The 15,044-nt window shown below is 41.0% G+C and overlaps 1 protein-coding gene across 2 annotated transcripts in view; it reads left to right on the top strand.

Annotated features, from left to right (window-relative positions):
• fgf13a (fibroblast growth factor 13a) overlaps positions 1 to 8,535 on the top strand; it is a 72,192-nt gene extending 63,657 nt beyond the window's left edge. For both annotated transcript variants that reach the window (XM_020923454.2, XM_020923452.2), the window contains 2 exons: positions 5,147 to 5,345; positions 6,833 to 8,535. In XM_020923454.2, the coding sequence (XP_020779113.2) occupies positions 5,147 to 5,345; positions 6,833 to 6,969 (336 nt within the window). In that variant the 3' untranslated portion in view covers positions 6,970 to 8,535. The remainder of the gene's footprint in view (positions 1 to 5,146; positions 5,346 to 6,832) is intronic.
• Positions 8,536 to 15,044: the final 6,509 nt, after the last annotated feature.

Here is a 15,044-nt window from a genome sequence, read left to right as displayed (position 1 = left end):
TTTGTAATCCTAATGTTCAGCATTTGAGACTAGATTGCTCAGAAAAGTATCCCGCCCACAGCCTTGCATACTTACTTGCGATCTTATAAGTATGGGTCATACTTACAAAAAGTTTACTTTTTTTTTTTTTTTTAAAGATTATAATTTTGAATCTCCTGCTTTAAATGGTGAAATGACTTTTTTTAGAGACAGGGCAAGCAGCAGTGTCAGTTCTGCACTTTGGTTAATGTTGGGGTTTATAGTGAACAATATATAAAATTGTGATTTATGTATATTTATATTGTAGTTTATCATTAAATACCAGATATAAGAATATGTCTTCTTTAACACATCATAGAAGACTACATCCACATATGTTTTTTACCTCGTGTCGGCGTAGAAGAAGGTTTGACTGTAGGCAGAGTAATCCCCATGTTCTAACCTTAGAGCAATATTTGTAGAGCTGTTATGTCTTTCTAGTCTAGAGATCCCTGCTACACAGTGAGTTGTGCTCTTAGTTTTAGTTTATTTATTTAATGAGGCAAGAACAGTGCACAATATACATTAACCTTAACAGGAGCAAAACATTTTACCCATCTAACTTGTGAACATGAATATGTTTATGTAATGGTGTGATAATGATTTTTACATGCTGTAGGAAATAGGGATGGGCATGATTAATCGATAATTGATCATTAAGAATTTCATCGATTACGTTGATTTTAATCGACAAACTGAATGTAGGTTGCTGTGCGTAGCGTGATCAAACAGGGGTCGGTACATGTGTCTCTCTGCACTCAGAAGGAGCGAGACACAAACATTTGGTCAGTCTGCAGCGTACCGAAGCACAAATGCGTATTTAACGATGACTTGTACAAGAAATTCCACGGTTTTCGTTGCGTTCGGGACAAGTGTGAGTCCATGTGCACAGTGTACAAAGCAGGAACATATGTTTCGGTGTCCAGTGGGAAAAAGTTTTGCCAGGTGAGAGTCGCGCAATGTCAATGACGAGTCCGCACCTCCTACGGTGTCCTGGTTTTGACAAACGCAAATATGGTCACACTAACCTGTATTCCACTGAGTCATGTCTTTTATTCCGACAGAAGTTGACCGCATCAGCGACACAAGAGCTGTAGTTTTATCTTCGCTTAGTTTATGCAAATTAGCAATGCTGTTTTAAGTTTCGTTTCTGTGAGAGTTGCGCAAAACTCCATTAAACACATTATAATGTCAAACGGATTGATGTGGCTCTAGAGTCGTTATATGTTTATATGTCGTAAAGTTGAATTTATTTATGCAGATAGTGCAGATAGTAATAATAATGATGATCATTTTAATATAAATACGTTAATGATTAATCGATAATTGATTGTTAATTCTTCCGATGATCGATTAAGAAAATTTCATCGAATGTCCATCCCTAGTAGGAAATAACTATAATCACAAAAGCAATTAAAATGCTCATGAAGTAGAGAAGAATAAGACCCACATAGATTATGTTGTTTGTCATGACACCACAGCCTTAAGGACACATCATCACATCACACCGACCCACATGGCTTCTGTGTTTTGACCATCTGTACATCATACTGAGCATCCATTTTTCAACATTTATTTCTGTGTGCCCAAATCAACTGGGTAGATTATATTCCTGTATTTTCTAAGTGTGTTTTGGCTTTTCATAATAGAAGTTACAGTGAGGAAAGCAGGCACCACCACTGTCCCTCAGCCTGGCTCAGGGGGGAATTGTCTCCTGATTAGAGTGGATTTTTAGACTCTCTGCACTAGCAGCTCCACAAATTGGGCAAACACACACACATGCACACAATGGCCACCTAACCACTAACCCCCTGCGCACACACACACACACAGATTTTCACCCGAGGGAAATAAACCACCGCCACACTCTTGTAGTATTAATGGGCAAATCCTATATAGGCTCCTGATCCTAAACCAAACAAAGTGCTGGAGAGAACCTTGGCGCAGTATGGAGTCGGCAAAATGAACTGCAAACCCACACGTCTCCAAGGAGGCTCCCCACAGAGTGTTCATTAGTGAAAGTACCTCAATACCATTAAAAATAAGCAGGCAGTCACACCTTGCAGGCATTATACCAAACACATATATAGACCAATTAGAGCTGCCTTAGCCTTATAACGTAAAGTCAATATTGAACCAAATACAAAGACGTCAGTAATTTTATAACTATGTTTTGAATACAGTTGACAATATTCTAGGATATAATGAACAAGGCATACATAATTAAGAGCCAAGACTTTATCTAGCCATATGCTTTATTTATAATTCTCACTATCGGTCATATCACTGTTATCTATGCCACAAAGTAATGCATTATTAAATACAGTAAATGGAGTCTGATCATTCTCTGGAGATAAGAGTAAAAAGAGAATCTGATATAAAACTGTTTTTGTGTTACTTCATGGGTAATCTCATCATATAAAAATCTTTTGGTAGTAAACATGGACTGTCAGGATAACAAATTTTGAAGTACAATATATTGATCAAGTAAATATAGATGATAAATGATAATACTGAAACTAATTTATTCCACTGACACAAGAACCCAAAAGCAGATTTAAACCACAAAAAGTATTCTAATTGTAAAATATTGTTATAAAATCATGACCTAGAATAATAATTGAAATAACAGTTAAATATTGACCCCAAAAATATATTGTTCCAGCTTTCATATGTTGAATGATAAGTTCATATTATTAATATCATGACAGGACTGTTGAAAATTAAGAGTTACAATTTAAAAACTGTTCTTAAAATGGTTAAATCTGAATCTCTGATTTATTTATTTATTACTTGAAAATACGACCAAACTCCAAAGTACTGCTAATTGTTCCCATACCCCAGTTTAAAAACCACTGACCTTTAACACATTATAGAAGACTACATCCGCATATGTTCTTTACTTGGTGAAGAAGGTTTAACTGTAGGCAGAGTAATCCCCATGTTCCTAACCTTAGAGCAATATTTGTAGAGATGTTATCTCCTTGTTATCTCCAGTGAGTTGTGCTCTTAGTTTTAGTTTATTTATTTAATGAGGCAAGGACAGTGCACAATATACATTAACCTTAACAGGAGCAAAACATTTCACCCACCTAACTTCCATCCATCCATTTTCTTCCGCTTATCCGGGGCCAGGTCGCGGGGGCAGCAGTCTAAGCAGGGACTCCCAGACTTCCTTCACCCCAGACACGTCCTCCAGCTCCTCTGGGGGGACCTCAAGGCGTTCCCAGGCCAGCCGAGAGACAAAGTCTCTCCAGAGTGTCCTGGGTCTTCCCCGGGGCCTCCTCCCGGTGGGACATGCCTAGAACACCTCCCAAGGGAGGTGCCCAGGAGGCATCCAGAACAGATGCCCGAGCCACCTCAGCTGGCTCCTCTCGACGAGGAGGAGCAGCGGCTCTACTCCGAGCTCCTCCTGTGTGACTGAGCTCCTCACCCTATCTCTAAGGGAGCGCCCAGCCACCCTGCGAAGGAAACTCATTTTGAGCGTTTGTATCTGCGATCTTGTCCTTTCGGACATTACCCAGAGCTTCACCACAATGGTCCAGTACAGCGACCGCGTCACTGCAGATGCTGCACTGATCCACCTGTCAATTTCACATTCCGTCCTCCCCTCACTCGTGAACAAGACCCCGAGATACTTGAACTCCTCCACTTGAGGCAATGACTCTCCACCCACCCGGAGAGGGCAAGCCACCTTTATCCAGTCGAGAATCATGGCTTCGGACTTAGAAGAGCTTATCTTCATCCCAGCCGCTTCACACACGACTGCAAACTGCCCCAGTGCACATTACAGGTCCTGGCCTGATGGAGCCAACAGGACAACATCATCTGCAAAAAGCAGAGATGAAATCCTGTGGTCCCCAAACCGGACCTCCTCCGGCCCCTGACTGCGCCTAGAAATTCTGTCCATAAATACAATGAACAGAACTGGTGACAAAGCGCAGCCCTGGCGGAATCCAACACACACCAGGAACAGGTCTGACTTACTGTCGGCAATGCGAACACAGCTCCTGCTCCGGTCATACAGAGAACGGACAGCCCTTAGCAAAGGGCCCCGAACCCCATACTCCTAGAGCACCCCCCACAGGACGCCACAAGGGTCACGGTCGAAAGCCTTCTCCAGATCCACAAAGCACATGTGGACTGGTTGGGCAAACTCCCATGAGCCCTCGAGCACCCGACGGAGAGTGTAGAGCTGGTCCAGTGTTCCACGGCCAGGACGAAAACCACACTGCTCCTCCTGGATCCGAGGTTCGACTATTGGCCAGATTCTCCTCTCCAGTACCCTGGCATAGACCTTACCGGGAAGGCTGAGGAGTGTGATTCCCCAGTAGTTGGAGCACACCCTCCGGTCCCCCTTCTTATACAGAGGGACCACCACCCCGGTTTGCCAGTCCAGAGGTACTGTCCCCAACCGCCACGCGACGTCGAAGAGACGTGTCAGCCAAGACAGCCCCACAACATCCACGTGACGGTGGGATTGAGGAGATCCTCAAACTATTCCTTCCACCGCCGGACGATGTTCCCAGTCGAGGTCAACAGTTTTCCCCCCACACTGTAAACAGTGTGGGGGGAGAACTGCTTCTCCCTTCTGAGGTGCCGGACGGTTTGCCAGAATCTCTTTGAGGCCGTCCGATAGTCTTCCTACATGGCCTCCCCGAACTTCTCCCAGCTCCGAGTTTTTGCCTCTGCAACCGCATGGGCTGTAGCACGCTTGGCCCACCAGTACCCGTCAGTTGACAGACGCGCGGCCGGAGGTCAGATGACACAACTACAAAGTCGATCATCGACCTCTGGCCTAGGCCGTCCTGGTGCCACGTACACTTAAGGACACCCTTGTGCTTCAACATGGTGTTCGTTATATACAGACCATGACTAGCACAGAGGTCCAGTAACAGAACACCGCTCGGGTTCAGATCAGGGAGGCCGTTCCTCCCAATTACCCCTCTGCAAGTGTCACTGTCATTGCCCACATGGGCGTTTAAGTACCCCAGTAGAACAGTAGAGTTTCCCGACATTTGACATACTGTAGGAAATAACTATATAGCTTGATAACCACTGACCTTATATCTGAGTAAAATAATGTCCACTAAGCTCTCAATGTGTTTCTTGTGGTTTGTCTCTTCAGGAACACTTCACATCAGAGTGTAAATTCAAAGAGTCGGTGTTTGAGAACTACTATGTGACGTATTCCTCCATGATCTACCGGCAGCAGCAGTCAGGCCGGGGCTGGTACCTGGGCCTCAATAAAGAGGGCGAAATCATGAAGGGCAACCACGTCAAGAAGAACAAGCCAGCAGCACACTTTCTTCCCAAACCACTAAAAGGTGAGTCTCATTGCATTCCATATTTAAAGTTATACTATGCAACTTTTCTTGTGAAGAGTCTGCCACCTGCCTGTCCCTATGGACAAGTTTTTGCTGTGCTTGGAATGTTCCACAGTACTGCACTGAACTCAACTTCATCTATTATTTATTCACTTACAGTTTAAAGAATAATCCCACTCCATATTTCCCTCATCTTGTGGTTTTTTAAGACATTTATTAACTGAAGAACACAAACGGCATTTCAGGTCATAAAGAGTCATCTTCAGATCTTCAGTTTATAACATGCAAAAAGAAAAGCACTTCCTTGAGACAAGAATGAAAGGAGCTCAGAAAGAATAGACTATTACAGATCCCAATTAGGCTGAGCTGTGTACCCAGCAGGCATGTCTCCCTCCTTTGATTCTGTTGACCCTTTCACATGAACCCAGTGTCACTGCAGTATAGAAGATTGCTGCTGAAGGTGAACGTGGTCAGATGATCTCTGATGTAAATATTTAAAAGATGATAGAAAATGTTGAGCTAAAGACATAAACTTGTTTGTCATAACCAACAAAAAAAGCATCAGTTTGCTGCCTATGGGACATTACATAATGTCATCAACACTGGACCTGTCCAATTGAATTGAAACCTGACTCACTATAATGGGGTTTTGGCAGATTTTGACCTTCAGACAAAGTCCCTATTTGTGTCTGTGAAACTCAATGTTTGGACCCCAACAGGCTGTGATAATTCACTTATGTGCAGACAGGTGTGGTCTATAATCTATATAATATAATACTTAATTTAATATGATTTAATTTCAAATTTTTGCTGTTACTGTGGCACTGCTTTCTGGAAATACAACTTCTCAAGACGTGTACCTCACCAGCATGCAATCCCATTTTTGTCTTATTTAAATATTTATTTTTTACAAAAGCCCATACCTAATTGTTATTTTTAAGATGTTGCCTAAGATCTACATTTCCCTACTTTGACCATTTTGATGAAGTTAAAAAAAAACTAAATAAAACCTGAACCATACATTAAAATGTGTAATATGCACTTTCAACAATTTAACACAAATCTCTTTGAAATTCTAGAGTGAAGATGTCCAGGGCTGTGCTCAGATTACTGGCAATTCTGGAGAAAAGCTGTGGATGCAAATTGGCCGTTACTGCAAACACAGCAGAGCAAAAGCCCCAGTGACTCCTGAATTTATAATGAAATACGCAATAGCCTCATGTGCCATCTCCAACTTCAGCAACTTCTACTATGAGCAGTCCCCAGCTGTAAAGCTTGAGTAGAGGATCGGAACCAAATTTTGTAAAAAATAAAACTATTCTCTACATTGTATCATATTCTTCCAACTCAAGATTAGGTGTAGTATAGAGCAACATGAATAATTTGCTTCTGCAAAAGTGCATTACCTCAATTACTAGTCTCCAGGTCCAATGTTCTTTAATCTAGACATTCCTAATTTTTTTAATCTGCTGTTTTTGTTCATCCAGTTGCAATGTACAGAGAGCCATCCCTCCACGAGCTGACAGAGTTCTCACGGTCGGGCACAGGCACCCCCACCAAGAGCCGGAGTGCATCTGCGGTGCTGAACGGAGGCAAGACGGTGAGCCAGCACGAGTCCACGTAGCGAGGGACCTCCTCTGGGACAGAAACCTCCGAACCTTACCTCCAGCAGAGCGTGATCCACAACTTTCTCACCATTTCAGGACTGAAAGAAAAACACCATTATTATTATTATTAAAGGACACTTCCATTTTGGTATTTCACTTTTTTGGTTACAACAACTGTAGTACTAAAAACATATAATAGCACATTTACCACATTCTGAATGAAAAAGTTCTAATATTGTTTTAGCTTGAGTTTTCTTTCTTGCATCACTAATGGGCTGATATTTGCTCATGTTAAAATGATTTCTTTTACTTTAAACGCTCATGCATTATTGCAACAGTGCGAGGAGAGAGGTGCTGTTGACGGCCCATAGTGGTGCCGTGGCGGTGGGCTCCTTGCTTCTGTGAATACAAAGCCTCTATGATGTCCCTGGCGCGGCGCAGTGCTGCTGAGACTGTGACCGGCCAGATGGTAGCTCCTCTGTGTCCTCATGCACAAGCTCAGACTGGGCACAGAGCATGGGAGAAGATGCCTCCTCTGTTGATCCCAATTATATAGGACAGTGTGGCTTTTTTTTTTCTTTCTTCTTATTTTGTAAAGATGCCACAGCTGCACCTTGATTCTGCTAATTTTCTAAATTAGCCTTGAGCCTTTTCTTTCTTTCTTTCTTGGTTGTTTTCTATCCCTCGTGTTCTCTCCCCTTGCCATTGTTCAGTATTTCTTATGGATTTTTTATCATCATTGAAAGAGGTTCCAGCAAACCAAAGACAGAATGAAGAGTGTCCCTTTAAGCCACTGAGAATGGAGCCAGTCTAAAGGCAAAGCTGGAATCCTTTTGATGAGAGTGAGCCGTTTTGGCCGTACACAATTGGAGAAGGCAGTGATGTGACATACTTTGGACTTGGCAGTATGCTGGATCTTGTGTTTTTTCTTATATCTGATATGCTTGACTACTGAAGTATGGAATGATCTGTGTGTGTCCCCATTCCCTTCTGTTTGGACTGTGTTACGATGTCTTCGTCTCTGTGCTCTGTGTCATGTCATCCTTTGGCCCTCTTCTTCCAGCATCTGTCCTCTTTATTGACCCATACCATTGCCATAGGAAATATGGCATGGCGACTCCCTTCCCGGATGCTTGTTCTATGTATTTGAGTAATTTATTGTGGTGACAACATTTTCTATATTCAAAAGAATACTGTGGACTTTTAGGTGGCTTAACATTTTATAGGACATGTCATATTTGTAAAAGTGAAAAAGTAAAAAAAAAAAGATAATAAAATAAATGAAAACTTCCCTCTTCTTGCACAGGGCATGTACAAATACAATTGTGTACAAAGCAGTCCCCTTTTGTGGGCCCTTTTCCTCCAGCTTCATACATTTCTGGTACTTGCTTTTGGGAAGCCTTCTTTACTGGGCTGCACCTCCAGAGATGGTTTACTCTGTTATGAGCAAACCTATCTGTTGCATGGGAGAGAGCAGGGATTTATGGTCTAGAGCTGCATGATGTAGGCTGTGTGTATTAACCCATGTTGGATTATGTGTTCCAAACAAACCAGGCCACATTGGAGAAAACAACATTGTCAGGCAGACACTGTGGCTGCTTGGAGACTTCCAGTTGTTTATTATTTGTTGTATACACAAAAATGCACTGAATAAAATGTTTATATTAAGATATACTTTTAAAATATGTCCTGTTTTTCTTTCTTCTCAACAATATACCACCTCCCTTATTGGGCTCCCTTATTACCATAGCCACACGCAGAATACATTGAACAAATTGACCAGGATGTGTCTGTAACAACCTGCAGAGGCTTCTAAATGATGCATGTTATGAACCATGTTGACTGAGTATATCAGGTTTAAGTAAGTACAGCACCACACTAACAAGGACTGCCTTTAATGAAGCTGAGTGTGACGGCCAATTTAACATATTTGTAGACAAGTTGCAAGATGTTTCTGTACTGTGGCCCCCGTTATCAACTACATACTGAATTATGTGGCACTCAAGCCACTGAAATATACCTTATGTGGCCTCTTATAGTCTTGGAACTTCAACTTCAAAAATGAAAAACATGATTGTGTTTGCAATATCCTTGCATTTCTTAAAAAACAATAACACATTCTAAGAGGTTTACAGTTTTCAAAGAGTGCAAGAGTATACTGATAGCAAAATCACATTTATTGCTAAGCCAGTGATACATGACTTAAGTATACATTAAACACATTTTACAGGACTATACGGCGGTCTACAGCAGCTCCAGATGCGTGTCTGCAGACTTCCTCATTACGCTGTGGGCTGACAGCGGCAAGTGAACTAATAGGCCTCTGTAATATGAACTACTTCATCGTTCATGGACTGCGATATCCCCCTATTCCCCTCATTTCCACGTGCTCATCCCTGAGACTGCATTCATCAGGCTTACAGCGTCAGATGGGTCTCGCACCCGCGGCCACACACTTCCTCCTCTGTTACGTGCTCTTTCGCTCACTGACCGGCGGCTTTGCGCACCTTCAGGAGACGGTGTAGGCGCAGACCCGCGCATCATAGAGGAGTGACGGCCTCTTGGTGAGCGTGGAAAAGACATGTGAATATGTGGTCTGCCATACTGTGCGTGTCTGAATCAGAGCTGTGATGTCTGTAACAGCGTTGTACCTGTGAACGCGCTCACTCATTAGTCTTCACCAGCGACAGCGCCGACTATTCACAGACTCACTGCCTCAGGCTAAGTGTCACACGAAGGAACTCCATGGATCAGATTGTATTCAGTCAAACGTATTACCAGAAAGAAAAGCTGAAGAAATGTGGTATAAACACCCATGTTTTACATTCCTTTGAATAAATCTTAAAGTACAATGCTTTTGATTCCAGCAGCATTGCATACCATAGGCCCATGTGTCTGAAAGAGTCACTGGCAATTATCTATGACACATCTGAGCTTTGTAAAGCTTTCATGTCCATATTTTCCACAGCTCCAGTCTGTTCTGTTGTTCTCATCAGCCTAACAATGGTGTTTAGGAGGTGTTTCTATACACTGTTTACGCATGGGTCCAAAATTAAGTTATGCAGACAAAGAACATTTTGGCTTTGTAGAGAAACATAGTACTGGGCAAACATCAAAATAAGATAGTTTCATCACACATTTCCTGTACAAGAAACAACTGTTTCTTATTTTACTCTTTTGATACATGTTAATGTAGTCCCTAATGTGTGCTCATATAACTACATAAATATAAAAAAGGATAACACAAAATGCATTGCTTCTTCCACCCCAGGCACTGTGACAGAACGAAAACATCCCTTTGTGAAGTGCCGTAGCAGGTGACAAGAGTGTAACACAGACTGACTGATGCGCTGCAGGGGTGCTCCCAGGTCGACACACTGATGAAATTGACAGAAATATATCATCACAATTTCTGCCAAGTCTCTGAGTCAGAATCATGTGTTCCTCCACCAGCTCTCTTCATGTACCCCAGGTCTCCACACAATTTCCCACAGCTCTGGGGACATTGTACATGACATATATGTTATATGTTATACCATATTACAAGGGTCTCATGTTAACATTACAAAGTACTGTAATAGGTTTATATGTATATGTTAAATCACTGTAATCACTAGGCATAAATTATTGGACAGAACTCTGCTGCCACAACAAAAACACATCAACAACAAAGAAAAAAACATCTGAATTGAAAGTGCAGAGGGCAAAGTGCACATTTCATTTTCTTTAGCAAAATAACCACAATTTTAAACTTTAACAAGATGAAGAAAATTGAGGAGTGTTAGCACCAACATATTTCAAAGGGTCTATATATGGTGGGTACGGTGTTATGTCGTCTGCAGTCAGTAGTTGTCTTGGTAAGTCAATTGAGAAAGGGGCACTGATACAAAACAGGAACAAAAATACTGCTCGATGTACCTGTAAAGTGCCTTATCCTCAGAAACTATGCCAAGAGTTCCCTCTAGACCACAGCAGAGCATTTGGGGTAGTGCTCGTGACAGCACATTTAGCATTGCTCTGCTGTGCCATTCATCAATGTATCTGTGAGGAGAAGGGTCCTGTTCCATGTGTTATGATGTATTTTAGTAGCTCCTTCCTTTCATGTTCTCATCACTACTGATTTGGGGATAAAGAGGGAATCCCGGTGCTGTTGTACTGCAGTGGATGGGGTCAGGTGTTACATAACAAGGAGAGAGAGCCAGACAAACTGCTCTTACCTCTGTTTTTTATGCAGTCAAGCAATAAGTCAGGCAAGGCACGTTTAATATTTATAAGTCTGCAGCATCAGTTTGTCTCCCCATGCTACATGAAAGTTTATGTGCCCACCAAGCCACTGCTTCCACCTCAGCCCAAATTAGGTTAAGATCACACACTATAGTATTCATAAAGTGCAAAGCTTAATTTGATTTGAATCTGATTTTTAGCATTTGGTAAGAAAAAGCAGCATTATTTTCTTAGTTATATTGTCATTCACCGAATCTGGATTCACTCAGTTATTAAATTCTTTGGTGATTTATTTGAGTAACAAAACATAACACTCACACATTACTTTGTGAATTACCTTGACATTAAGCATGTGCATGGCAATCAAGCCAATAAAATGTCACTTTAAATATACAAACCATAAAAGTGGGTCATAAAACAATAGCTCACTGTAATAGTTATGACATCACACAGACTTGACATTTAGTCAGTGTGCATGTTACAAAGGCCACTCTAACAATTCATGTTTAGGCAACCCACAAAATAAGCCAAGACAGAAGCCCAACTCACAACAAAGAGCACTGTAAAGTTTGTATGAAGACTCCAAACCATTAGAATCCAAATGCGGGTGTATGTTATGCCCTTACTGTGCGTAAGAGCCATATATTATCTTTATAGTTGATGCTTTTGCCTCAAACCCTGCTCAGAAGAAGCCTATTTTCCTTTATGTTGTCATTTATGTGGGAAAATAAGATTACTTCTCTTTGCTTCTTGTAATAGAATAGCACTGAGTGTACTCGTCAATAGTAGGACTTGTGGTTGGAAGTAATAATGCAGATGCTTGGAGAAGTGTAGATTAAGCTTCATTTAAAAGCTCAGCCTGAGGCTCACATGAACCTGCATGCCAATATTTATAGACACTGTTATCGACTCGAGGCCCATTATGGGCTGTGTCCAACTGTGTTCAATCAAACATCCTCTTAGCGTGCACCTTTAGGCTTGAGATGATTCAACATTTCATATTTGTAATGCAAAAAATACAAATATATCATGATAAAACAAATATATCATCAAATGGGCTTTGCCCGATGTTTAAATATGATTCAAATGCTCTGTACATTAATTGATCTGCGATACAGTTATTGTGGGTGGAGGAAATCCAACCACAGTATGACATATTGCTCAAAATCTGTGACTTCTTATTAGCATGTTAGTCAGTATTTGCATTTACAAACCCAAAGTTTGTTGTACTGTCTACTTCTCAGTGGAGGCTGGCAACAGGAAGACACTTTCACCACCCACTGTTCATCAGTATTACCAATGTATATTTACACAAAATATACATGGCACATAGACAGCGTAGTATTCTGTTAGTTCTTCATTGAAGCTGTTGTAGACGTTAAAACGCATTCACACGTATGGAAAAGAAAACACAGTTACCAGTAAATTACAAGGCTTACACTGAAAAGCCTGACCCAGCTCTGAACACATCCTGGAGGACTGTGAGGCTGCTGTTTATTGGACCATAAGTGACTGTGTAGTATTTTACAATATTTTAGGGTTAAAAACACTGCTATATTATTACAGTGCAAAAATACTGCTTTTGTGTCATCAAATAATAAGCAAAATAAAACAAAAACAAAAAAAAAACCAAAAAAACACATGTAACGTAGTGATATTTCCTAAACCAGTGCTGTATCGTGTCTGGACCTGGTGAGGGTTTTTGGCATTGAGAGCTGAAGTATTTACAAGATTTGGGAGAATCAGGTCCCTGAAGTGGACAAAAGGAATCAATGTGGTGTTAGCCACACCAAAACAAGAGAAGCCTTTATTAAATGAAGCTATTCACATTGAGTTACATTAGGTTCAATTCAGATTCATGCAAAGACACCATAGCCCCGCAGTGACATCAGCAACAGCAGTATCATCTGACAAGACTGAACAATTGAAAATGGGTGAATTTCAAGGAGTGGGGGTTTGTGGTACAAGAAGTCTACACAATACGCTGGTTTCTATGGTTACGGAGGAGTTACAGCTTTGGAGGGGGTGATGGGGGGCAGGCAGCTGGTTGCCATAGAGACGGGGGAGTTGTGGCTTTGGGGAGTCTGTCTGTGGCGATGGGAGGCAGGCAGCTGGTTGGTTAAACAGCAGCAGATGGGTCATCGCAGGTTTCCAAGAACAGTTAGGGAAACGGAGCATCCTGCCAACATGTGTGATATCGTCCCATCATCATTACATACACCAGCAGACAACCGGCGGAGGGGAGGTACATGGGGTCTAACAAGATTTTAGCCTTTTATGTGGCAGCGTTAGCACACAACACAGAGCAAAAAGGCCAGAGCAGATTTAAGCAATGATGTGACGATGTATATTAGAGACAGGAGTGTTTTGATATAGGAGATAAAGGGTCAAATGATATAGGAGATAAAAGACCAAATGACAAGACACATGAAAGGTAACGCACACAGCATTAAAGACACATATGCTTTCATGTCAGAAAAAAACGGATAATTTTACATCATTTATATAATTTGTATCAACTCAAATCAAACACATGAACCAGAATTTATGAAAAATAATTTAAATAATTTAAAATTTCATGGCTTGGTCACAGAGATGTCTTGACCAAATCAACTATACATTCTAATATACACACTACAAAAAACAAACAAACAAAAACAATGCTATTATTCTGTGATTGTTTTGTATAGTGTCAGTGATGAGGCAGTTCTCTCATGACTGGGTGATTTAGGTTTGCCAAAACCAGCATATTTTATAATACATCTTCTGTGGTGGTTGTGATTGGCTCAGTATCTGAACTCCACACCACACCACATACTCCTTTGAATACTCCTCACAACCATTTTAACAAAAAATATGTGACAAAGACCACACTACAAAATCATGCTTTCATCAGGATAATCAGGAGTATGTGTATCAAATAAATACTAAATTCTGTATGCATATGAAAGTGTGTAATAAAAACTATTAACCATGATAACAAAATGAACATGTTATTTATAATGTTTAATCTAAAATAACCATTGCCATTTTGTTCTTTTCATTCTATATTTTCCCCAGGCGTCCTTTTTGTGCAGTAACCAAGGCAACTGTAATTAATGTCCACCACGACGGCACTGTTTCCAATTAGAGCTTGGCCCACAACCAAGTGCAGTAACGCCAACTGGTATCTCAGTCTATTATACTGTATATGATAGACAGAAGAGCTGTTTCCAGCAACCTAGAGATGCATGGTCATTTTGAGAGCGAAGCTGTCTGCTGATACAGAGGAGGACCGTGGAGTGTCCCAGGAGTGTTACTGTGGAAATGGGATAGGCTTCATGATAAGTAGGCTCTGTTTGGATGGGACCACTTGAAGCATCACCAACAGATGACTATACAGATATCAGAGAAAGTAGTTATCAGCTAAAGGTAAAACAGGATGTGCTCTTTTTGGTTCAAAAAAATAGAACAATAATCAGAGCTTAATCAGGATTGCCCCACGCCTTCACTTGTATGAAGTGATTGGCTGTTCAGTTTACTGCTACAACTGAAAAGGATGGATGATACAAGAGCTGGATTATGATCTCCAAAAAGAAAGTTTACACACCATTTTACTACAACAACAACAACAACAACAACAACAAAAACAACAACTACTACTACTACTACAACAACTACTACTACTACTACTACTACTACTACTACTACTACTTACTACTATCAAAGATTACTACTTATTAAAACATTTATCTTTCCAACAGATCTAAACCCGACTTTATCAGGCCTAAATTAGGGCTAAAATAGTGTCTAAAATGAAATGTCTAAAACGAGACCAAACTGTAGGAGCCTAAACCCAGTTTGGAGTATTTTCATTATTGAGATAATT

The sequence above is a fragment of the Boleophthalmus pectinirostris genome, unplaced genomic scaffold (genome assembly GCF_026225935.1).
Source record: "Boleophthalmus pectinirostris isolate CB_2022bp ecotype Guang Dong unplaced genomic scaffold, ASM2622593v1 HiC_scaffold_23, whole genome shotgun sequence".
NCBI classification, from domain to species: Eukaryota; Metazoa; Chordata; class Actinopteri; order Gobiiformes; family Gobiidae; genus Boleophthalmus; species Boleophthalmus pectinirostris.
This window is presented reverse-complemented; position numbering and strand designations above follow the sequence as displayed.